Genomic DNA, 27,334 nt, shown 5'->3' on the forward strand with positions numbered 1-27,334 from the left:
AAATCCGAAGCTATTGCAACAAGAGGAGAATTTATTATTATTATTATTTTCTTATTATATTGAAATTCACAAAATGGTTAAAATATTTTTGCAAAACAATAAATAACAGCGTAGATACAATGGCGCTATTGGGCGTTACTATCAAGAATGTTCTGGAAATCGCACGATTTAAATCTGGCACCGAATTTGCAAATAGCGTGAATTTGGGTACAGTGTTCCACAATTCGCGCGAATTTGTTTAAATTCGAAATCAACCAGGAAACAGCTGATTAAATATTGACAAATAAAATTTGTTTTAAAGAATTTAACAAAATGAGAGTATTTTCTATTGCTGCATATTTATTGACTAAAAAAAAGGGGAAAGACATGAAAAAGTTCGACGGCGTATTTGAAGGGATCATTCCAATTCTTTGGACATCCCAGATTCCGTGTAAGTAAGTATATATAAAACAAAATTACAAAAATTACAGAATAAACAAATAGGCGTTTCAGGGAATTCTCCGTGATGTTCAACCGTTCGTGATGTAAATCCGTCATCTGTTATGGTTGAAATAAAGCTTGCTACTGCTTTGAGGTACCTTGCAGATGGAGGATTTCAGCGCTTGGTAGGAAAATACACCAACACCTCCCTTGGAAGAGGTACCGTGTGTAAAGTTTTAAATGAGATGCTAAATGTTTTAGAAAAAGCACTTTGTCCAAAATGGATTAAATTAGAAATGAGTGAAGAAGAAATTATAATGTCGAAAGCACATTTTTTCAGCAATTTCAGTATTCCCGGAATAATCGGTTGTGTAGACGGAACACACATAAAAATTACGAACCCCCTCCAAAATGAAGATTTGTTTTTTTTAACAGAAAGGGTTACTTCAGCGTTAATACGAAGATTGTGAGTTACAAATATAATATATAATATAATTCAATTTACAACACTCCAAGGCAAAAAATATCATTGAGAGAGTAATCGGAGCCCTCAAGAGCCGCTTTAAATGTCTTCAAAGAACTATACCATATGTCTCAGAGAAAGTTGTAAAAATTATAAATGTATGCAGTGCTTTGCCCAACATTTGTCGCCATTATAACCTAGATGCCTTTGCTTTAGACGTAGTGGACGATTTTCTGGACGAAGAAGTTGTTTTTTTATTCAATAAAAACATCACATTTAAGTTAAACTTTTTGACTATGAGATCATTTAATAATATTGTTATTTAGTAAAATTAATTACTCGATATCGTTAGTATTTGGTTTGAAATAAATACCCTTTGGACTCGAATTTCTTCAATTTCTAGCATATTCTGCTTAATTACATTTGCAGTTTCAGCTTTCCTGCTTGGCTAGATAATACTTGCGACGATCTTGGTTTTGTTCGGCAATGAGCTCGTTTTGTTGCGCCACTAATTTGGTCAATTTATCCATCCGGAAGTATCAATCGGAATTGATTTTCCAATTCTTAGCGAATACGATGTAAAATGTCTTCGGCAATGCCATTTTTGTTCGTATCCCATAATTGACGCGGATTTGAAGGCTGATATGTCGAAAAGAGCAACGCAAAAAGTGTGCTATCGTCGTTTGCATTCTAAGTAGCTACTCGTATCTCATCGTCCATCGTTTGATTCCAGTGATTATCATGTTCCAGCAATTGTAATTGCTAACTTGCTTCTCAAAAAGTTGCACACACCGTACCATTCACAGTACGCAATGACTCAAATGAAATTGAACCGCGTACATTGATCAATAGCAACCGAAGGTAGAAGCAATCGTCGTTTTTCGGATGGATTGTGTAAATTTGTCCTAATGTATTAGTTGAAAACTCACCTGGATATCAAATTACTGGTTGGCCTTGCTTTCTGCATAACTATTTCTTCAACGATGCATTCCATGTATAATATCAAAGCATTTCCGAATAGACCAAGGTGCTTACAAACGGATGACTGACGAAAGTTGAGAAAAACTCGTCAATGTTAATTTTGTTGCTGGCGGTGTTTCCACTGGCTGTACTGTACTCTGGCCATTCCCCAAATTAACTGCGAGACGCACAACAGTCGGAAAACGTTTCTGAATTGCAAAAGTAAATATCCTACAAAGCGCTTTATTGCAGTTTACGTATCGACCTATTTGATACTTGCTGATCTCATCTCGTTCAAAGTCAATAACCGCAATGTTGCTTTGGTTGGTGAAGGACTTGCAAACGTATTTGATCGATTTAACCAAATTGCAATCCTCAACATTGATATGAGTTTTGAATGTGAATTTGACAATAATGGTCAATATAGTACGATCCATGTATTGTCAATTTCGATATTCACTCTTCTAAATTGAATGCTGAATGTTCTGCCATTGTCGTCTGGTGGGCGGCGCCGATAGAGTGGATATCCATCATTTCTAGTTTGTGTTTCGGAAAAAAAGCACGTGGATAGTGTTTTATGTATTTATTGTCAGTCTTAGAAACCGAAGTGGAATTGTAGTGTCCGCAAGGTCCATGAACCATATTTGTTTTCATCTTTTCGTATAATACTGAAATGATTTCATCAATTTGATCTGGTGTAACTACCATCCAAGAAAAAATGTGTACGGGCGGCAAACCTCTCTTTTGCACTTAACAGAGTACATCTAGCATCTAACAGCACTACATATACGTTGCTTCAAGATAAAGTCCATCCAACATCGTAACTGTTGTTTGAAAAGTCGTGCTGTGACATCGTGACGATCGCTTGGTGATTGACCGCGATTCATAATTCCGCAAGTATGTCACTGCATCCTGGGACTTCTTGCCTTGCCTTGGGCTGCCATACGTTGATGGCAAAAAGAACGCTGGCCGATATTAGGGCGACCTCTTCCCAATTGATCACTTTGTGTGAAACACACGTAAAGTTTTCACTGAATAATTTTCCATAATTTTTCTTTTGAATAGCCGGAATAAAAAAGCAAGCGACAGAAATAGAGGGATTCAAATACTTTACGAATCAAAAAATTTAAAAACAAAACAAACAAAAATTTAAAAAATTTGTGTGGAAAAAAGTTAATTTTTGGAATAATCCAATTTTCCGACTATTCCTCATGAAAAGTATAAGGTATTTTTATTTCTAAACCTTCCCCGATCCACAACGAACAGCCTCTGAAAATTTCATCAAGATTGGTGCAGCCGTTCTCTTAGCGTTACTAACAAACAAACATTCATTCGTTTGCATGGGAAAAAGAAAAGGGCTGTTTTTAGGGGTTTTCCGGCAATAGTTCGAACTTTTCTTTCCATACTTGAACCTCAATGAACATTTTAAGAAAAGAATTGGCAAAATTGGTCCAGGCGTTGTTGAGTTATGCGCTTAGCAACACATTTTGCGATTCATTTTTATATATAAGATTACAGTTTTATACTATAATAAAATCATGTCACAATATTATAAATTGTTTGTTATAATTATTATTATATAATAATTTATATATATACATATATATATAATTTATAATAAATTATAAGTACTTTCCCGTAGTACTCTTTTCTTCGTTGGCGGCCCTTGGCCGCGCTCTAAAAAAATTACCCTGGTCGAACGAATACCCGGGGTGACTGAAGTACTTTCGCATTATACTCCTTTCTGCGTTAAAAATAAAAAACATATTGAGTTTCGGTTCTAAAGTGGTTCTATTTTTTGGTTATCATGCGCTCATATTGAAACAAAATTAGAGTTTTCGTTATAAAATGGTTAAATTTTGGTTATTATATCTGTCAACGATTTCCATTTATTTTTGATAATACGTTGTATTTAAGTGACAATATATATATATAATATTACTTATTTGTTTATTAAATTAAATAAAGAAAATATCCATATGCATTGAAATAGTGTTTATACTGTATACTTTACATTTTATTACGTAATATTATTATATAATATTATTTATACACATATATAATACCATTATATAATATTACTAATATATGTATGTATAGAATGTTACTTATTTCTTTAATCAAATTAAAAAAGAAAATATCCATATGCATGGGTAGAGGAATTTTCGGAAAAAGAGGAATTTCAGCGAATTGCCTTAACATAACATGGCAGCGCTCCGTTTCGTCGTAATTTTTAGCACACAAATGATGTTCACTACGAATGTAAAATATAATTAAAAACAAAAATCTGCTAAAAGAGTAAAATATGGATTTTTTTAAAAGTGAAATTTAATTTAATTAATTTGAAATGAGTAGAGTGTGTTTAATGCGGTGAAATAGCTTCCTGAAATGTTCGAATTTTGGGAATTTTTGAACTTAAAGGTCGAATATCTCGTAAACTAAGCGTTTGCGGTTTCTACAACCCTATATATTTTTTAATCAGGAGGACTTCCTGTTTCCAACGGTACCTTCAAATCGCGGCATCAAAGAAGTTGGAATTGTACAATTTTTGTGAAGAAATGCAAATAACTGGCTAATATACTTCCATTTTAAGTTTTAAATGCAAATTCAATAATTTCGCGCACTTCTTTTTGACCGATGTCAAAATGTCAAGCAATTTGCGAAACCGATATCGAGAACAATTGCGTTGTTGATCGCGGAGTCACCGTTGGAGGTCATCATGGAGGTAGGAATAACGTAGTTTAAGGAGCAGGTAATTGCCATCTGTGAAGCAGCAGCATTGGAAGGTTTGGCGTTAAAACTTTTGGTCAGGAATTTTTTTTATTTAGGAATGTTAAATGGGGTAGGCATTAATTAGTCCATTTTGTACTTAGAGGTTTTGCTGCCGGTCTACATATTAACGGCCCATTCTCCTCTCAAACTCCAGCTCCGTAACTTGCAGCTTGATCATCTACTCCTGCTCCTGCTCCTTCCCAACCAGACACATCACACAAACATTCTTCTTCTCTACTGGCGTAGACGCCGCTTACGCGATTATAGCCGAGTTAACAACATGACGCCAGTCGTGCTTTCTTTTCGCTATATGGCGCCAATTGGATATTTCAAGCGAAGCCAGGTCCTTATCTACTAGGTCCTTCCAACGGAGTGGAGGACTTCCTCTGCTTTCCCAGGCGGGTACTGCGTCGAATACTTTCAGAGCTGGAGTGTTTACGTCCATTCGGAAAACATGACTTAGCCAGCGTAACCGCTGTCTTTTAATTCGCTGAACTATGTCAATATCGTCGTATATCTCATACAGCTCATCGTTGCATCTAATGCGATATTCGCCGTGGCCAACGCGTGAAGGATCATAAATCTTTCGCAGAACTTTTCTCTCGAAAACTCTCAACGTCGACTCATCAGTCGTTGTCATCGTCCAAACCTCTGCACCCTATAGCAGGACGGGAATTATGAGTGACTTATAGAGTTTGGTTTTTGTTCGTCGAGAGAGGACTTTAATTCTCAATTGTCTCCTCAGTCCGAAGAAGCACCTGTTGGCAAGAGTTATCTTGCGTTGGATTTCCAGGCTGATATTGTTGGTGGTGTTTACGCTGGTTCCAAGGTAGACGAAATTTTCTACGATTTCAAAGTTAATACTGTCAACAGTTACGTGAGAGCCAAGTCGCGAGTGCGACGACTGTTTGTTCTAATGACAGGAGAGATTTCGTCTTGCCCTCGTTCTCTGCCAGACCCATTGGTTTTGCTTCCTTGTCCAGTCTGGAAAAAGCAGAACTAACGGCGCGGGTGTTGAGGCCGATGATAACAATAACATCGGCATACGCCAGCAGCTCTACACTCTTATAAAAGATTGTACCTGCTCGATTAAGTTCTGCAGCTCGAATTATTTTCTCCAGCAGCAGGTTGAAGAAGTCGCACGATAGGGAGTCGCGTTGCCTGAAACCTCGTTTGGTATCGAACGGTTCGGAGAAGTCCTTCCCGATCCTGACGGAGCTTTTGATGTTGATCAACGTCAGTTTACACAGACGTATTAGTTTTGCGGGGATACCAAATTCAGACATCGCGGCAAAAAGGCAGCTCCTTTTCGTGCTGTCGAAAGCAGCTTTTGTAATCGACGAAGAGGTGGTGTGTGTCGATTCTCCTTTTCGGGTCTTATCCAAAATTTGGCGCATGATGAATATCTGGTCAGTTGTTGATTTGCCAGGTCTAAAGCCACACTAAAAAGGTCCAATCAGATTGTTGACGGTGGGCTTTAATCTTTCACACAATACGCTCAATAGAACTTTTTCCGCGATGTTGAGGAGGCTTATCGCATGGTAGTTGGCGCAGATTGTGGAGTCTCCCTTTTTGTGGATTGGGCAGAGCACACTTAAATTCCAATGATTGAGCATGCTTTCGTCCCACCATATTTACAAAGAAGCTTATTCATGCTCCTTATCAATTCTTCGCCGGCGTGTTTGAATAGCTCGGCCGGTAATCCGTTGGCCCCTCCGCTTTGTTGTTCTTCAAGCGGGTAATTACTATTCGAGCGTCTTAATGCTCGGGCAATTTTACGTCTACTCCATCGTCATCGATTGGGGAATCGGATTCGCCTTCTCCTGGTGTTGTACTTTCACTGGCATTCAGCAGGGTAAAGAAGAGTTGTGGTAATTTATACAAAAAATAGGCAACACTAAAATTTTGTCTTTACATTAGCAGAGTATCACCAAATATACAACAGTTACTGCAATGCTGTAATTTTTACGTAGCTCGAACGCACCAATTATTTAACATAAATACCTTTTTTTTCGTACATGTACTAAATAGAATATAAATACAAAATTACAAATAAAATCTTGACCGAATTATTTAAACATACATAAGTATATTTTTTTTTATTCACACTTAAAAGGAAGTAAAATGACCAAATACCGTGACATTTATTTTAATAAAAAAATGCTAGTAACATATCAATCTCACGTACATACTTACATACTTAACAGTAATCATCCAGGCGTTCTCACATTTCGTTTCTTATACTAAGAGATAGGAGCTCGAAGCGTGGGTGACGACATGAAAAATTAGTAACACTATTGGTTTGTCATTCGAAGTGTAATAAAGCTAATTGTTCAAAGTACAACTCAACTTCGTTTTAATCTTTCTTGCTTATGTTTATAATAGATTATAATGTATGTAACTCACATCCCTTGCATTTGAAGATTCTGCAACAGGCGTTAACATCCATGGCTACAATAGATATCCTTGATCATCTAACAACTCCGAATCACTTTGTGTTTTCTGGGCATAAATGTTGGGGATGTGGTCCAAAATTCCAAAGTGATGGCAAAATACGGTATATCTCGCATTGACAGCGATGAACAGAAGTCGATGATCACAAATGATACAATATAAAGCAAAGCAAAAATTGTGAGCATTGAGTTTTTGAATTTGCGCCTTACAAAGTTATGAAACCTCATAATAGTTATGCTGTTAATTTTTCTGCCCTCCGGGGTAGCACGGCGACGAACGAAGTCTTATAAATGCTTAACTTAACGGACGGCTGTGTAGTGAGTCTGCGTGAGTTATATGACGTGTTGTGATTAAAGAGTGATATAGTGTGTTGGAAGCGACGTGTGGTGGGTGAATAGATTTGAGTCGTATATGATAACGTGGAATCACTTATCATAAGCCATTTGCACAAATAGTATTAAAAATATTGTGGAATATTTTAATCGATGTATTTATACTATAAAAATGAAATATTTAGATTAAGACTTAAGGTAAGACATATTAAATTTAAATAAATCACGAGACTCCAGGTTTAAGAGAAAATGAGAGCTTCGGCCGTGAATTATTTTTCCCTAATATCATTTTTTGTTCTTCTTTTACACGCTTTTCTTCTTCTTTACGCATTCGCTGACGTTTCTCTTCCATGAGACGTTGCTCTTCTATCATCGCTAATCGTTCTTCAGCCTAAAAATACAGAAAAATCCAATTTAAGTAAGATTCAAATAAGTATATAAAGAATATTCTGCAATAATTAGTCTGTAAAAATTTTAAAAATTCGCGTTTAATTTTATCTACTCATTTGTCAGAAAGGTTCAATATAAAATATTTAGAAGATTTGGGGATGTTCGAGCAAGCAAATAACTGCGGCAATATTGCAACCCTGATGTTTTTTTGCAGATACTCAGCTGATACTTAATCAAATATTTTGCGCGGCGTGCAGGTAGAAGTGGAATTTAATAAGTCTCAAAAATGAATTTTTTAATAAATTTAACAGTAGATAACATGGTGGATAGCGAGTGCAGTTTGCTTCTTAAATATAAAAAAGCAAGAAAACAAAGCTTTTTACGTAAAAAAAAGTGGCTTATGACCGAAATTTTAAAGAAGAGGGCGATAGTAAAATCGCAAAACTTCTTTAAAACAATTCAAATTTATCCTTCGGATATATATTTATCACATTTTCGGATGTCTCGTGAAACATTTGGTGTAAGTTTTCTGATTTAAATAATCGCCTAAATAAACACATACATAAATACTTCGTAGGAATTAAAGAGCGGCTTGGAACCTTTTTGGTTATCGTCACGCGGGGAATATTCAATGGATCAGGCTTTGCATATTACCTTGTGGAAGCTGAGTAATAGTAGAGTTACTTATCGTGAACTATCAGATAAGTTTGATGTTTCAAAGGGACTGCCCACAAAATTTTTCTTAAAACGATTAATGCAATTTGCAAGTTAAAAATGAAATATGTTGGCCATCAATTTCCCAGCAGCAAACAGTAATGGAGCGTTTCCAAGCGAGCCGGCCGAATGCATTTCCTTTCGTAGTTGGCTGTTTGGATGGGACACATTTTAAAATAAACACACCGAAGAAGGATGCAATTAGCTACTATGACCGAAAGGGGAACTATTCCATTATTATGCAGGTACGTACATATGGTGATGGTTAAGCTAGAACTATTTTAAAAACAGAAAACATTTGCAATGTTTAGGGCATATGCGACAGCACATTTCGTTTCTTGGATGTTTTCATCGGATACCCAGGGAGCTGCCATGACGCCAACGTATGGAAAAATAGTCCGATATACAAAGGAATTACGTCTGGAGAGATACAACTTGCAAAAGATGCTATAATTTTAGCTGACTCAGCTTATCCTCTTATGAAATATTTGATCGCGCCTTATAGAGATAATGGACATCTGTTGAGAGAGGAGAAACAATTTAATTATTATTTAAGTTCAACTCGAGTATTCATAGAACAAGCTTTTGGGATTTTGAGGGGAAAGTTCAAAATTTTAAATCATATTGATATTCAAAATATGGAAGATGTATCAAAAGTAGTATTAGCTTGAGTAATTCTGCATAATTTAATAATGCGGAACAATTTTAATGATCCTGAAGTCAATTATCTATTGGAAAATTTGGAAACACATAATGAAAACGATGCTGAAACGCCTGACAACATAAATGATACTAACGAAGGTATTATCAGAAGAAATAATTTAAAAATGTTGTTTGTTTCTTAAATTATATATTTTTTAATAAAAATGTTAGTAAATAAATATATGTACATGTGATATTTTATTTCATTCAGGTCACAACAGTAATAAAAAATTATAAAAAGAGATCAAGTTTACATTTTTCAAATTGTTTTTTTTTTTTACTTTTCGGTTAACTTTTCTAAAGTTTCCCGCAACTTCATCATTACGTTTATTTTTTCTTTTTCAAAATTCAATTTTTCTTTTTCGAATTGTAGCACTTCTTCATGACGTGTTTGTTCTTTTAGAGCCTCATTCTTTAAAAATTCCAATGCTTCGTTGGCGGCAGTCTTTGGACGCTTTCGTCGTTCGTTTACGAGTTGACTTTCGGAAGAGTAGTCAGTATTATCGTCTCCACTCCCTTCACACACTTCAGCGCTATCCATTAAGGAGCCTTGAAGGTTTTTGGCTGGCGGTTGAATGGAATGCCGCCTACCGTACACATCGTCGAACTCTTCAAAAAACTCCCAGCTTGTTGCCTCTCTCCCAGTCTGCTCATTTCGCCTCTTTATACGTTTGTATGTCGCAAATAAATTCAAAAACTTTCTTTGCATTAGGTCCTTCGATTTTGGAACATCCGCATTAACTACACTCATTTTGTTTACCACTTTTGCCCATAAAACTGACTTTTTACGTTTCCCCGCAGAAAATTCGTGCTCCATTTCGAGCCGGCTTCTCACTAGGAGCTTGGTGAAATTGTGGCTTAGCTTCGGGCTGGAATTGATATTTAATATAAAAATAGTATAATATTATTCATTAGTATACATAATTAATAATAATAATTAATTATTAACAAAAATAAAGAGCGATTTCGCTTACCTCATATCTTCCATGATGAATTTCGCTGATGTCGATTTGTCGAGTTGTTGCTTGGTGAAATTGCGACTTAGCTCCGGGCTGGAATTGATATTTAAAATAAAAAATAGTATAATATTATTCATTAGTATACATAATTAATAATAATAATTAATTATTAACAAAAATAAAGAGCGATTTCGCTTACCTCATATTTTTCATCATGAATTTCGCTGATGCCGATTTTGTCACTTTTGCGCGCAAGAAATTTGAGTTGCTCGAACGCTTGACATTTGCAAAAGTTGCCACATTTTTGCAACGAACGTGATGCTTTGCAATATTGCCGCAGTGATTGAGACTCGAACATCCCCTTTATCATGAAACGCTAATTTATTCAGATTAAAGATTAGGAGGATGGAGTCATGTCTAGAAGTTCACGGAAGTGAGGAAAGTTCTCTGATCGCCATTCACTTGGGAGTGGCCAGAAACGATTCTTTTAAATATGGCTCACGCAACTCACGACTTCCGGTCTTTGAACAATTGAGGGCATGCACCAGGAATGTCCAGTCTCTTAATTGGGAAGGTGCCGCTGCCCAGCTGGTTGATGTCCTCGTGAAAATATAGGCTTACATCACCACCGTCCAAGAAATGCGATGGACGGGACAAGGACAGAGACGAGTGGGTCCTGGGGCATTTACTACAGTGGCCATATAAAGGAGCGCAATTTTGGTGTGGGATTAGTGGTGGGAGAGAGACGGCTTCGCCGAGTCCTATCATTCACTCCGGTGAATGAACGTCTAGCCACAATCCGCATCAAAGCGAGGTTCTTCAACATATCGCTGATTTGCGCCCACGCCCTAACGGAAGAGAAGGACGATGTGAACAAAGATGCCTTCTATGAGCGCTTGGAGCGCGGTTATGAGAGCTGCCCCCGCCACGATGTCAAAATCGTGCTTGGCGACTTTAACGCCAGAGTGGGCAAAGAAGGTATCTTTGGCACTACAGTCGGTAAATTCAGCCTCCACGACGAAACATCCCCAAATGGGTTGAGGCCGATCGACTTCGCCGGGGCCCGAAATATAGTTATCTGTGGTACTAGATTCCAGCACAAGAAAATACATCAAGCTAACTGGCTGTCTCCGGATCGAAAAGCCACCATCCAGATCGATCATGTTGTGATAGACGGAAGACACATCTCCAGTGTTCTAGACGTGCGTACGCTCCGAGGTCTTAACATCGACTCTGACCACTATCTTGTTGCAGCCAAAATTCGCACCCGCCTCTGAGCAGCAAAAAGCGCACGTCAACAAACACAGGAAAGTTTCGACGTCGAGAAGCTGCAATCACAACAGACAGCCGAACGATTTTCTACTCGGCTTGCACTCCTACTCTCTGAGAGCACTCGTCAAAAACTCGGTATAAGGGAACTGTGGGACGGCATTTCAACCTCCTTACGTACAGCTGCAACCGAAACCATTGGTTTCCGAAAAGTGCCAAAAAAAAACAGCTGGTACGACGAGGAGTGCCGTGTCGCAGCGGAGAGAAAACAGACTGCCTACCTCGCAACGTTACGATCGACCACAACACGTGCGGGATGGGATAGTTACCGAAAGTGAAGAGGGAAGCGAGACACATTTGCAGGTAGAAAAAGAAAAAGGCCGAAATGCGTGAGTATGAAGAGCTTGATAAGCTAGCCGACAGGGGTAATGCTCGAAAATTCTACAAAAAAAGGCGCGGGTTTTAGAAGGTTTCAAGACCGGAGCATACACTTGTAGAACCCCCAAAGGTGATCTAGTCACCGATGCCCCGAGCATACTTAAATTATGGAGGGAACACTTCTCCAGCCTGCTGAATGGCAGTGAACGCACTTCACCAGAAGAAGGCGAACCCGATTCCCCAATCGATGACGATGGAGCTGACGTTCCATTGCCCGACCATGAAGAAGCTCGAACAGCAATTACCCGCCTGAAAAACAACAAAGAGGAGGGGGCCGATGGATTGCCAGCCGAGCTATTCAAACTCGGCGGCGAAGAACTGATAAGGAGCATGCATCAGCTTCTTTGCAAAATATGGTCGGACGAAAGCATGCCCAACGATTGGAATTTAAGTGTGGACTGGACAGACTGGACAAAGAAGCAATGCAAATGGGTCTGGCAGTGAACGAGGGCAAGACGAAATCTCCCCTGTCATTAGAACAAACCGTCGTCACACTCGCGACTTGGCTCTCACGTCACTTTTGACAGTCATAACTTTGAAGTCGTAAATAATTTCGTCTATCTTGGAACCAGCGTAAACACCACCAACAATGTCAGCCTGGAAATCCAACACAGGATAACTCTTGCCAACAGGTGCTACTTCGGACTGAATAGGCAATTGAGAAGTAAAGTCCTCTCTCGACGAACAAAAACCAAATTCTATAAGTCACTCATAATTCCCGTCCTGCTATATGGTGCAGAGGCTTGGACGATGACGACTGATGAGTCGACGTTGAGAGTTTTCGAGAGAAAAGTTCTGCGAAAAATTTATGATCCTTCACGCGTTGGCCACGGCGAATATCGCATTTGATGGAACGATGAGCTGTATGAGATATACGTTATTGACATAGTTTAGCCAATTAAACGACAGCGGCTACGCTGGCTAGGTCATATCTTGTTTGGTCAGAAGTATGTCACTGTGCAAAATCGGATGACCGTGACCATGAATCATCTCACATTTGTGAGAGCACCGCTTATGCATATGCTCATCAATTCTTACTTCCATATACATATGTTACGGTTTCTATGATTTCTACATAATTGCATTTTTTATGTTCTCACTTTTCACTTGCACTTTGCAGGCAGGTACATATATAAAAACGCACAAACATACGTAATTCATACCTACGCCCCCACGAGCATATACGCACAAACTTACATAGCTAATGAAAAAATTAGGCACAAGAAGGGATAAAAACCGGTGCTAGCATAATATTAAGACATTACACGACTCTACAAAAAAATTTTCTGATTAATTATGAACAAAAACGAAAATAAGATACCTTTTTTTCGTATAAAGTTTGCTTTTGTAAAGTTATAGTAATAATACCTACTCTTTTTTTCAGATATTTTGTACAAGTCTAGAATAACTTAAAAAGTCGTCGCGAAAGTGTAAATATGATGCTGATGCATTTTGTTATATATGTGGGTAATTTATTTAAGTTCGAGATGTAAAATATGAACTAAATGCATCTCACGTTCTCTGTGAAGCCTACGAAGCATATTTTGACTGCCCTGTTCGGAATCAAGACAACACATGGGCTCCACATGTTGCTTGTAGTTATTGTAAAAGATGTTTAAAAGGTAAAGAAATTTTCATTAAATGTGACGTGGTCTACGGAAAGGGGGCTTAGGTGTCAAAAAATTAATGAGATAACGAGAAACTGACGAAACGAGTTGTTTATGTTTAACAGCTGTTTCCCAGAAAACTAGTTTTCGCACGTTAGCTCTCTTTTCGTAGACCAGGTCACAAGTGGTGAATTAAATATAACAGACATATTAATTTCTTTTTCTTTATGTTAAGTTGATATCGAGCAGAGAGCTGCAACGAGTATGATAAAATCAGAACAAACAGTCGTGCCAAAAACACAATCAAATCAATTCAGTTCAGCATAGACAACATTGTTAATCAATTCGAGTAGCCGCCAGCGTCAACTGAGCTGATGCAACACGAACAATATGTTCTTCGGCAATCACGATCGTGTAAGCGGTATGGCTGGCTTCAGTTGCAATCGTATCATGTCAGTTCATAGCGTTGCGACTATTGTTTGAATTGATGTGAATTTTTGGGTAAACTATAAGTAAATCTACGAGTAAATCTATGGGTAAATCTATGAATATAGCAAACAACAATAATTTTCTGCTGGACTGATTTGAATCATGTGTGGCAAAAAATGTATCAGCTTTGAAAATGTGCGCATGTTACAAATTTTCGAAGCGTAAACAATGTAAATTCCATCGAGAACGTACATACATATATACATACATTTATTGTATGTATCAGAGACCTGCACGATTAAGGTAGGCATCGTACGATTACGTTACTAAGTAACACTTCTGACGATTACCACGATGCGAAGGTAAAATGGCGCATCGGCATCGTGGCATCGTACGATTACTATCTGGTATCGTCAATGGCAAATGAAACGAAGTACATACATAAAAGCAAATTCTTGTGATTTTTCTTTCGTACTTACCTTATATTAGGAAAAAATTAATAAAATTCTCTTCATTTAAACATAAATTAATTCAATATAACATAACATAACACAACAAAAATTAATTCAATAAATAAAAATAAATTAAATATATTTCGTTATTTTCGGACAAAATAAGCAACGAATTAAAAATAAAAAATATTTAATATGAACTTAATTTTTTTGTTGTGAATGCAAAAATAAAATGGCGTCCAGATTTTCTCCTTTCAAATTTGTTTTTCTTTCTTCTAATATACGGTTTGCCAAACTAAAACATCTTTCGCTTGCTGCACTAGACGCAGGAATACATAAAATGTGTCGTGCCAGTCTAGCCATCAATGTAAACTCATCTTCATGACGCTGCCACCAATTCAAAACGCAATTTTCTGTATAACGTGCATTTTTGTATATTTCAGTCAGCATATTTATTTGGCTTTCACAGCCAGTCAGCAAATGAACGTCTTTGTATTTTGAAAGCATATCATCCCCGATACAATACTCCATTTCTACACTTTCAGATTGAGAATCTTGAGGAATTTCCGCAGACATGCTCATTGAGATTTTGTTCAATTCCACTTTCACTAAATTATACACCTCATCACATTCAAACTCGTTTAAGTATCGCATCTGCTTATATTCTGGCCATAGAAAAGCAGCAATCTTATGAATTTTGTCTGGACAGAATTTCGTATCAAAAATATTATCTAAACAGTTTGTAAGTATAGATCGGATTTCATTGTTACTTTCTTCATGTAGCAATTTAAACAACTATTCTTTTAGGATATGCATATGTAGTAATACTAAATGTATAGTTGAATTTTTCTCACCTTCCAACAACAATGTTAGATTTTTGAATGGTTCTAATACGTTTATTATCCTGTCCAATAAATACTTTTCAATTCCGAACAAACGATGTGTTTCACCAGATTTCTCTAAAATATCTTCAATAGCATTGAACTTTTTGCGAATAGAGCAAATTTAGTGTTCCATATGGAAGAGCACTCTTGTTTCACGGTAGTTTCAAGCATTTGGTTTCTGCCTGTTCGCTTTAGATTTTCGACAAGAGACTTACATTTTGTTATCAAATCCATAACATTAGGAGCACAACTTTTAAGTGTTTCTTTATCGAATGTGTGCTTCAAAATAATGTTGAGCACATGTACTACGCAATTTACTCTTGAATAATGTTGTAGAGCTTTTTTGATATTTGAACCCTGATCTGTAGTAAAAGTAATTTTTTTCAACAAATTTCTATCTAAGTTCAGTTTGTCAAACTTGAGTTCTATGGCACCAATTAAATTTTCCGCAGTTTTCTTCACAGCAATCCCATTGTCATCACAATATTCTAATTCGGAGGTAAACAAAATACGGCTAAAAATATAAACATAAACAAACACACTATATGTAGTACAGTTGTGCTTGTTGAACACACAATTTACCATACTTTTTAAGCTGCCATTTATCATCCATATAATGCACAGTAAAAGCAATAAATTTCTTTGTTTTTTATTATCTGTCCACATATCCACCGTAGACGCACACATGCCTAAGGATTTTGTAAAATTTTTTCAGACAAGGAATAATACATCTAAATATACCGAGAGGTTTACCAACCTATAATACATCTAAATATACCGAGAGATTTACCAACCTTTCTCAATGAATGGACGTATATCACCGATAAACTCTTCACGTTCGCTAAGGTGCAACTTGTGCAATCTACGAGATATAGTAGTGGAATGAGGCAAAATGTTATCTATTGAAAAGTTTTTCGTGCCGATTTTAACACCAACTTCCACCAAGCAACGTGCCAATTCCTTGAATCCTTCGCCATTAACAGCTTCAAAAGATCGTAAATCACGGCAAGTGAATTTTAAACAATTCTGTAGGACTTCTTCCCGTAATTGGTCACTGATATTAACTGACCACCGTTTCATTGGAACTGAATCACTTTCTTCTGTGGATTGGCGTTTGTAGCATGTGTGCTTTTTTCAAATTTGAAGAACTAGCCCCTTTACCAAATTTGAATGTTTTTTCACAATTTGAACATATAACATAGGGTACATTCTCCCCAGTCTTGGTATCCACAATTTTATTGTAAAACACCACTTTTATACGTTGTAAAATTTCCATTATATAGATTTAAATAATAGCACAAATGCAAAAACTTTGCTAATGCGAAAATGCCAGTTCTTTTCTTCGCGCACAATACTAATTGAGTAACATGTTAGTAATCGGCGATGCCGATACCCACGATGCCGATGCCCACGATGCTAAAGTACCGTTACGTAGCGTGTACTCGCCGCATCGGCATCGCCGCTTGCTAACATGTAACTTTTTTAATTACTCGTGCAGGTCTCTGGTATGTATGTACTCGATGGAATTTACATTATACATTTAACATATGTACATATATACATACATACATGTATCTACAAACATATGTATTTGAAATATAACAAAAGTGCACTAGTAAATCAGTGTTTAGGGGATGATATACAAACCAAACTCTGTGGATCATTTCAATCATTGAAGTATGAGTTTGCATCACTTCGGGTATTTTCTGCTGATACGAACGTTCATAAACAAATCAGGTATAAGCTGATCGCTAGTGATTCAAAGTTGTTCTCTATAGCTGATTTGAAGACAAACAGTGCGCTTCGTGTAAATGAACTGAACTGACAGAATCAGACAGAGTAACGGATCAGTACTTAAGTATAAACAAAAATTTATTACTCGTTGCAGTTCTCTGGTATTGAGGTGAGAAGAGGTTTATGAAATTTGCAATACCAAGAATCTGGCGATAACCAAAACATCACGTTAACGACTGCTACTTTTCCATTGTGAATCCGAGTAAAAGGCGTAGAGGTAAAAATGCAAAACCTATCGAATATCCTGACCTTGAATCTTCATCTGCTCCAGTTTCACACGATTTGACACGACCTGTACCTGGCCATCAATAAAATTATGTGTGCACTTTTAAATTATATTTTACTTTTTTGTAAGTTTATCAAAATAAAAAACTTAATAAAAATAATAAAAATGTTTCTTTAAGTGATTTCATTTTTAATTAAAAATTAAAACCACATATTTTAAAAAATATCGTTAAAACGGTTTCCTAAATAAACAATAAAACTTTTTCGTGGAATATATTTTTTTTCGTCTAACTACGACCTAAAAAATGGAAATTTACTGCTTTAAAGTTATAGTCAAATTTTGTGTTGACCCGTGTTATTAGTAAAACATTAGGTGTGTTAAGAGTGAAATTAAATTATATGTAAACTTAAATTAAATAAATTCAATTTCTTAACTGGACATTAATTTATTATTGGGCTCCTACATATCGTTTATGAATATCTTTATCTTGCTTTTGAACTGCCAGCTGGAATGGCAGCTATAGCTATAATTGTCCGACCTAAACCAATTTTTCGGAGATTGTATCAATTATTATGCCAAAGTTAAAGATATTTTATCAACTAAAAAATGTCTATGCAACAACTTAATTGTGATCGGTCAAATTGTATGACAAATATATGCTATATTCGTACGATATCGGCGGTTTCGACAAATTAATTTTGGAGGGAGAAGAGCGTGTGAAAAACTTCAGATCGATATCTCATATATTTTATGTGACTAGTTGTCGTATAGACGGACATGGTTAAATCGTTTCAGTTCGTCACGCTGATAATATGAATATAGGGATGTATTTAATTCACATTGCGCCTTTTAGTAAAAAGACAACAACTAATCGGCTTCTCCAAGTTAATAAACAAAATATTACAACTCCTTCACTTAGAGTATATTTAGATGAGCAGACAATTTTTCGCACAAACAGATTTTTTATCGTCGAGTGACGACTAGGAGAGACGAAATGACCGTACCACTCGTGCACCCTGCGACAATATAGCGAAGCACGATATTCGACGTAAGTGTTCCAACAAAAAAATAAAGTTAAGCTAATTCGCTGTTTATTTTATTTTATAATTAATTCATATCATTTACTGTATTTCAAGTACATATAATACAATCGTGGCCATGCAAACCTTACCACTATCCTTTCTTAATTTTTTTTTTCGTTCAGGATTTTTTTCAATTTGGCGTTTTTTATGTTTTTAGTAAGCATAAGTAAACTAAATTACATTATCTAATTATAATTAGAGTTTTTAATTTATTACGTTTAATGAGTAAAACACAAACTAGGTTTTGTGTGCTTTTACAAAAGCGCCCGATTTTATTGTTTTTAAAGTAACACCGCGACTAAACTTTATGTTTCAATTTAAAAAAAAGAATATAAAACATTAATTTCAAATACAGTGTGAATAAAATTAAATTAAAGAAATAAAAATATAATTTTTTCATCGCATGTCAGTTTCTTATATTTCGAGATCATTTTGTAAAGCTCACTAACTTTCAAATGATTTTGTCTATTGTTGAATGTGGTTTGTTTTTAATTTTTAATATTTTTGATAAATAACATGTCATTAACTTATTTCTAAATAAAGAAATTCTATACCGCAAAAAATACTGCTATAAAGTGTTGTCAAATATGCACAACACTGGAAATTTTTCAGTGTAAGCTTTGCGTGGCCACGAGTGTATATTATATAGTATATGTATTTATATGCGTTTTCCAGCCAAACTTTATTTTCAGATTTCCATTTCCCAAATATTCAAAATATTTACTTTGATTAGCTTAAATATCAGCTGAGTATCTGCAAAAGAACAACACTGTCTCAATATAAGAGCACTTATTTGCTTGTTCCAACATCCCATTGGATTTTTTCATTTTGAACCCTTCCTTTTAATTGATAACGCTCGGTTTCATAGAATATTGACATTATTCTCGATAATTTGAATTTTATTATATATGTTTTGTATGTAGTATGAAAATATGCATGATATAATAGTACTCTTGTCACTTGTGTGAACGCAGTGAGCAATACCAAAAGAGAATTTGCTGATAATGAGTGTAAAAAAGAGACCTCGTCTGAATGCCTTCTTACATCTGCAGCGACAACGCCCACTCAAAAATAATCAGCATAGTACTTCTCATTTAAAACAAACAAATGAAACTCGGGGCCGTATAAGATTTTCCAGAATATTTACTCCTCTCTCACCTGTCTTAAACAAAGGACCAATAGCACAATAGCAATAGCCAGTCGTTTTACTCTTCAGCTAATCATTGAGAATAAAACTACAAACCGGTATTTTACTTTGTGTTTTTTTTTTCTCTGATTGGCGCCGCCCCTAGTCCTTCAAAAGGGTGTTTCTTCGACTCATCTTATAAAATACTCAGTAGGATAACGCAAACTTAATCTTGATGCGATAGCGAGGCTTCCTAATTCTTGTATCTTCTTTCGTTATCCGCCAAAGCAACTACGTTACCACAACGCGTTTGTCGGTGAAAATTGCGTAAACTTTATTGTAAACCTCGACAGTGGCGTGCAAACCATGAACGCAATTTGTCTAAAAACGTGTATATTAGACATAGTATAGATCCTGTAAAAATTGTAGACAGTAAATCCAACGCGAACCACGGAACTTACCAAAGTGCTACCAGTGCAACAACTTATAAACTTAAAACTAATTTCAAAGGAGGTGAATCTCCTATAAATAAGATTTATTAACAAAAGCCAACGAAAATAAGTACCAATAACTGTATACTAAAAAATTATAAATATTTTTTTTTTTAATGAAGCAATAAAATTTCACTATCAGAAGAAATATTATTTTCCGACACTAACATGACCCAAGTGGCTTACCCAATAGGGGACGTAGAAAGATTTGACGGCAACCCGAACTCAGTATAGACCTTTATTAACCGCATCGATTGCATCCTCGCTCTATATCAAACCAACCACGCCAGGCAGCAGCACATTTTGTTTGGCCACATTTAACGACGCATCATCGGTGTTGTGATGATAGCCCTGGGAATGTACAACATTTATAAATGGAACGAATTTCGACTACAAACCCTAAACACTGAACTATATTTTAATTGACGAATTTCGTAATACGCCATACAAAGGAAATGTTCTTGAAGAAGATGAAAATCGCAGACAACTAGTGATAAGTAAAAGTTTCTATAGATTAATAACAACAAGTGTCGACAACATAAAACAAAAATTATACATCGATTTCTTTAAAAATCACCAATAATAATATTTTTCTGATTTACGCACATTACGCAAAAAAGACTTGTATAAATAATTCAATTATGCAAAAAAACGTGTTCTGATTAAATTTTTTTCCGAAAAATTGATAATCCTCTTATCACACCCAAAGCTATTTCACACATTTTTAATATATTTATAATTAAACCAAGTAAAAATACATAACGAAAAATAATGTTCGATAACTACCGTTTTGGGCGAAAGCCAAGTTCACAACGAATGAATGAATATTGAAAAATCACGATGCGAAGAACGAATTTATTTGCAACAATACCTCCAAAGAAAAAAAAATAAATAACACTCGAAGAAGCTAAAGCCTCGCAAAACAATATATAAATATTCCTCCATAAGGGTTCTAACCATAAGTGTCTTGCTCTCTAATAGGTTTAAACCACTTCAGCTAAACCAACCAAACCTGCTCATGACCAAGTTAGTCAGCACACCCTCCGAAAATGTAAAAATGAGTACAATCGAGTTTTAACCCCGAACACTTTCCATATATCGGTTATGTTTAAAACTACTACAAGTGTGTCAGCATTGACATTGACAGCGAATTAAAAGACAGCGGCTACGCTGGCTAGGTCATGTTGTCCCAATGGACGAAAACACTCCAGCTCTGAAAGTATTCGACACTTTACTCGCCGGGGGAAGCAGAGGAAGAGGAAGACCTCCACTCCGTTGGAAGGACCAAGTGGAGAAGGACCTGGCTACGCTTGAAATATCCAATTGGCGCCACGTAGCAAAAAAATGAAACGACTGGCGCGCTGTTGTTAACTCGGCTATAATCGCGTAAGCGGTGTCTACGCCAATTAAGAAGAAGAAGTATGTAAACTTTGTGTGTCCGCTATATATGTATCTCGTGAACTTTCAGACCAATTTAAAAAAAATTTAAAATTTGGCACATAAGATTATTCTGACATTCCTTTATTACAGCGCGAAAATTGACGAAATCAAACTACAACCACGTCAATTTCTTATACAGCAAACTTTAAATCCCATCTGATTTCTTCACTTTCTAGCACGCAAATCAAACATAATAGTGCCTTTAAGCCATGCCACCTTATGCACAAAAATTTTAAAATTTTAACAACGGTTCAAGTGCTCAGATACCGAGTACGTAAATCCCCATGCCTATTGCAAACTTTTGATCTAAAATATGGATAAAACTCTGAGATATGTATATCACTAACATATCCTTTCTTGGTATGTCTATTGGCTAAATGAGATAAGAAAAAATTGTAATTACCCTCATACTTGTGAACATTTGTGAAAAGAGTAAACACCAATCGAATTAAATTAAATTGAAATACCCTTATAACCGACACGGGTGTATTATTTAAAGAAGGGGAAGTGGTAAGTGTATCAAAGATAAAGGTGAAGTCCGCATCTATTTAAACATTGGTCCTTCGAGCCGCAAAGAAAGGCACTATTTGAAAAAAAAACAAAAACAGATTCAAGCGGCAAAATAATTAAAACGTGGCATACCAGTATACAAAATTCATGGAAAAAATTAAAGTGAGGTAATACATACAATATTTACAAAAATATTATACAATAAAAAGTGCGGTGACATTAACATGCATACATATGTACATACATATACACATAAAAAAAAACAAAATTTTCAAGGAAAAAAAGTTCCGTGAGGTGACATATATGTACATATGTATACATATACATATATATAATAAAAAAAAACAGTGAAAAACGGACACGAAACGGTTCCGTTGTGTGATACCCAAATCAAAATCAAAAAAAAAAAAAGTGCAAAATACATATAAATATACATATACAAACAAGACAGTGCTTAACACCAAAAAAAAAAAAAAACAAAACCAAACACCGGGCGCGAAATATTATTCATCAAAAAAGAAAAACAAAATCCACACGGGCGCGAGCTTAACATACAATATTAAAAAAAAAATTTAATATCCTTGTGAAAAACCAAAATAAACGTGAAATTAAAGACAAGCCAACCAACGAAAGAAATCCAACCAACGGGGGAAAGCCAACCAACGAAGAGAAACAAGCAACCAAAAGGAAAGGAAACAGAGAGGAACCAAATTGGACGCAGTGGCAAACTACCCCCCACTTCCCCATTCAAAACCGTATAAAAAGCCCTCAAACTCCCTTGAAGCGGCACAAAGTGAGTGTATCTACTCCATTTAATATTTTAAACCATTTGTACTTACTATTTGCATATACATATGTATGTTGAAAGTTACAGTTGATCTCTATAAAAACTGTACACGATCCTGTAAATTTTAATAGAAGGGTTGCTACCAAACTGTCCGAACTTACGGTTGATTTCCGGGAAATCGAAAACAGTTTGGTACATTTTATATGCACATCCAAATATATGTATGTATGAACAGTATATAGTATAATGTATACAGTGGAGTCTGGATATAGTGAACTAATCTCTGCAAGACCTGTTCGCAGTATCGAGGTTGTTCACTATATTAAGGTTAACATTTTTTTTTTAACTTGGTTTATTAGCTTTAAATTCATGTTTGTTTATGTAAACAAAACAAGTTATATGTATAAAGTAATTTTTTGAAAATACATACATATTATTGAAAGAATTTACTAATAGATGTTTGCTTTTTGTTTTCGGAAATTGACTTTTGGACCGCTTTTTCGCGTAGACTTTTCAGTACTAGTATGCCAGCATAGTCAGTGGTGTTAGCTTCAGCCCATGCGATAGCTATATCGAAGCTTTTAATGGCTTCAGTAGCTTTTATTGAATTTCCGATCTGTCCTTCGCCTTGGCTGTCATCACCAGATTCTTCAGTATCCATTGCATAATTATATAAATCAATTTCTTCGCCAACTTGGATTGAATTCCACTTCTCAATATCTTGTTCAGTGTAGATTTCCTAAAACAAATAATGTTCACATAAAAACTTAATTAACAGGTGCTTGTCAAGAGGGTGAACAAAATTACCTCCGGTAATACAACTTGCAGCAGACCCTGTATATCATGAACTTCATTCCATTTTTCCTGCAATATTTTTTGACGAAGTAAGCTCAAAGGAATATCATCGTATTCATCCTCGCTTTCATTTGCTTCTGTAGTATTTAAGCATTCTAATAAAGGCTTCCAACATTTTACTATTACATTTGCCTGCAGCTGATTCCAAGCAAGCATTAAAAATGATACAGCATCCTTTAAAGTTAAATGTTTTAGAAATTGTGTGATGTCATCCTTTCCTACAGCTAAAAGCAGGAGATGCTTTTTGTAATACAGCTTAGTTAAGCGAATCACATTTTGATCCAAAGGCTGAATTAAAGGCGTTACATTTGGAGGCATATAAATCACGAATATGGATCCATCAACAGTTTTAAGTTCATCTTCTGGAGGATGGCAAGGGGCGTTATCAAGCAAAAGGATAGCTTTGGCTGGTATTCCTTTCTGTAGTAAATACTTATGAACCTAATATCAATTAAAAACGAATAAATACTCTGCAAAAATGTCAGGAGTTGCATTATAAATGTAGGTACCTGAGGGACGAAGCAATGGTGAAACCATTCTCTGAAAATGTTGGCAGTCATCCATGCATTCTTAGAGTTGCGATAGTCTACCGAGATGTCATAAGCCTTAAAAGAGCGCGGCTTCTTGGCATGCCCAATTGTTAACGGTTTGATTCTCGCCTTTTCTGCTTTTCTTCCCGGAGCTGTTTTTTCTGTTTAACTGACATACGTTCTATCAGGAAGCATTTTCCAAAACAAGCCGGTCTCGTCTGCGTTATATACTTGGTCCTCGCAAAGCTTCAATTCGTAAATAATGTTTTTGAGTTTATGCTTAAAGGGATCAGTTGCCTGGATATCCGATGAAAGTTTCTCGCCACACACTTTTAAAAGTCGGATTCCAAAGCGAGTTTTAAATCCAGATAACCAACCGGGGCTGGCATGAAAGCTACCTTCTTTTTCCTTAAAGTCAGCGTGCAGCTTCATTGCTTTTTTCTTAAGCATTTCCCCAGTAACTGGACAATTTTTGTTTCGTTGAGTTATAAACCACTTGTATAACATCTTCTCCATGCGGGAATACTAGCCTTTTCTAAGAGTCTTCCGCTTAGATGCTCCGACTGCCTGGTGGGATATAATACTACGAGCATTTTTTTTATTTCCGAAACTGTTGATTTGGCCACACCATAAATCTTTGCTAAGGATGAAACACTAGCACCTTTCTCGAGTTTTTGAGCAATTTCAAGTTTTTGCTATAATGGAATGAATTTCCTCACAGGCATGATAACACTTAATTTATTAGCACATAAACACTTTTAAAAATACATACACCCGACAAGAGACAAATAAAGACTGGCACCAAATACATAGCATCAGCTTTTCCAGTAAAAAACATAAAATGAGCAATTTCGGGGAATACCCGACTTTATTTCTGTTTAAGTTTTTTTAACAGTTTATGCTTGCCGTTGCGTTTAAAACTCTGTTCACTATTTCGAGTTTTCGATAGTTCACTATTTAGAGTACTCAATGTAAATTTTTAGGCGTTCACTATATCGAGGTGTTCATTATACCGGGGATTCCAGACACCACTACTCTAGAATAAATTCAAACCGTATCAAACCATCCTTTCCGTCATCGCTTTCATCTAATTATATCATTCCATATATCAGACTTCGCATTGGCCACTCCATTATCACACACGCTCACATACTAAATGGCACTCAGATCAACCAATGCCCATTTTGTGATTCAGATTTAAATCTATTGCATCTTCTGCAACATTGTCCAGCACTTCAAACCTCAGAGACTGTCGAAACTTCAATAATGCCTGATCCAATAATTTTGTTGATGGGATCCCTCAAAAGCAACAACATTTCGAAAATCTACAACTTTTTGAAAGACAGCGACCTTCTTCGACGCATATAACANAACCAGTCGGCCGATAGCCCATGATGCTAGTGCTGCGTATTTTCTTAAGTTTGTATAATAATTGTATTATTATGTAAGCTTTTATAAAAATAAAAAAAAAAAAAAAAAAAAAAAAACGAACTAAGTCATATTTTTATTTAAAAATAAAATTTTCTCTAAATTTGTGCTTTTTAGCCTAGTGCGTTTTTCATTTAAAACATGGCCCGATGTTGAAAAAAGCCTTTCGCTCGTAGACGAACTGGCTGGAATAGCCAGAATGGTCCGAGCTAATTTGGGAAGGTATTTTGATTGGCCAAATATTTGTCAAGCTCTATGTCGATAGCGTTTTTCTCAACTTTTCGTTTTTTTACATAACTTAAGTCTGAAAATTCAGCAAACATTCCATTTTCAAAATTATTTGGGCTTATTTTATTAGTTATGTCATAAAAGCTACTATTTTAGTGATCTCCTATAAATTCGGAGAGCATTGCTTTTACCGTAGCTAACACATTTTCTCTTTTTTCCTCTGAGAGGAAATTCATCTCTTTATAAGGAGAGTTCAAGAAAAGCCCAATCAAATGAGCGATTGCCGGAAGAAACTTGACTTCTAATGCGCTTAGGGTCATTAATTTAAACTCAGTTATTATTTGGAAATCATGTGTGCTAGTTCTGCAAAGTTTACAAATTAATGCAAATATTTGCATTCTTGGTTCCTTGTCAGAGCTAAGTGCTTCAGAGCAGTCCTTAAAAGGTTTTAAGAAGCATAAAATGTTTTCAAGTAATGAAAAATCTAAATTACTAATTCGCTGTAGCACATCTTTTTTAAGCAAAAGAGTTCTTATTTCCTCTTTTACATCAAATATACTCAAAAGCATAAAAAATGTAGAGTTCTAGCGTGTTTTAACTTGCTGTTTCAGCGTTTTTGAGAGCTTACTGTTAAGCTGAGAATGTTTAAAAAATTTTACGAATGATTTGCAGCAATCTATTAAAGCCTTCACTTCCGCAAGAGAATTTTTCTCAATGACGTCATCCATGACAAGGTTCAGATTGTGACAAGCACAAGATAGGCGCTTGAAGCTTTTAAATGCCTCAACGACATTTGCACCATTGTCCGTAACGAACACAGCTCGATCGATAGTTTCAAGTGTGTTGAAATCCTGCAAAATGTCCTGAACATTTTTGAGAATATTTTCTCCAGTTTTCTTCTCGTCCAAGAACTCCCTGATGCCTGTAAAAGAAACGCAAGTAAGTTAAATGCTTCATAAACATTAATAAAAAAATATGTAAATATGTATGTATGAACATGTACATTATATGTAATCGTACCCACAAATATATTATAAAAATTTATTTATATTAGTACCTAAAAGAGTGACGTTCAGTTGGAAGCTATCATCCACATAGTGAGCAGTCAGCGATATAAAATTTCGCTGCGTGTAGTCGTCACTCCACATGTCGGTCGTGTATGCCAGTTGTTGGTCTTTCAAACTTATGATAAGTTGAGTCTTCAACGTTTCGTACTCTTTCTCCATGATGGTAGTGCTTAACACTTTACGGGATATAACCAAATCATCAAAAGACTGACTTCCAAATTCTGCTCTGTGCAAGTCTTTTGCAAGTAAGGCTAGCTGCTTTCGAGCAAACGAATCGCGTCGAAACAACTTTTTTGGCAAACATGTCCAATTTGGGCTGTAACTTAAGCGCGTCTTGTTGAGACATGCACTTATGGCGGCTGAGGGTGCCCGTGCCTTGTTTTGAATTATACACCAGCACATGCTTACAGCTCCGGCAGCACACAAAATCGACATTATTGCCATATAATTAACGCAATCGAACAGCTTCCACACGTCACTCCTGCCCTTTTCATTTTGTATTAGCTTTACACATTCACTTTTTTT

At 35.9% G+C, this 27,334-nt stretch overlaps 3 protein-coding genes across 4 annotated transcripts in view; 1 reads left to right on the top strand and 2 right to left on the bottom strand.

Annotated features, from left to right (window-relative positions):
* Positions 1-6,675: 6,675 nt before the first annotated feature.
* LOC120781451 (UPF0430 protein CG31712) overlaps positions 6,676-27,334 on the bottom strand; it is a 56,343-nt gene continuing 35,684 nt past the window's right edge. The window contains exons 5-6 of one of the 2 annotated variants that reach the window (XR_005706066.1): positions 20,151-20,315; positions 7,708-7,792 (exon numbers count right to left, since the gene is read on the bottom strand). Coding sequence is in view for 1 of the 2 variants with exons in the window: in XM_040113666.1 (XP_039969600.1) it covers positions 7,625-7,792 (168 nt within the window). In the remaining variant the exon portion in view is untranslated. Of the gene's footprint in view, positions 7,793-20,150; positions 20,316-27,334 lie in introns of both variants that reach the window. The other variant, XM_040113666.1, reaches the window with a different exon arrangement.
* LOC120781454 (protein ALP1-like) lies at positions 8,569-9,368 on the top strand. Its single transcript, XM_040113668.1, has 2 exons — positions 8,569-8,750; positions 8,817-9,368. The coding sequence occupies exons 1-2, from the start codon at positions 8,607-8,609 to the stop codon at positions 9,174-9,176; spliced, it is 504 nt and encodes a 167-aa protein (XP_039969602.1). The 5' UTR covers positions 8,569-8,606; the 3' UTR covers positions 9,177-9,368.
* LOC120781452 lies at positions 9,433-10,609 on the bottom strand. The gene is made up of 3 exons (XM_040113667.1): positions 10,366-10,609; positions 10,182-10,259; positions 9,433-10,076 (listed from the first exon to the last, which is right to left on the bottom strand). The coding sequence occupies exons 1-3, from the start codon at positions 10,380-10,382 to the stop codon at positions 9,485-9,487; spliced, it is 687 nt and encodes a 228-aa protein (XP_039969601.1). The 5' UTR covers positions 10,383-10,609; the 3' UTR covers positions 9,433-9,484.

This window comes from Bactrocera tryoni, unplaced genomic scaffold, assembly GCF_016617805.1.
Source record: "Bactrocera tryoni isolate S06 unplaced genomic scaffold, CSIRO_BtryS06_freeze2 scaffold_7, whole genome shotgun sequence".
In the NCBI taxonomy this organism is placed as follows: Eukaryota; Metazoa; Arthropoda; class Insecta; order Diptera; family Tephritidae; genus Bactrocera; species Bactrocera tryoni.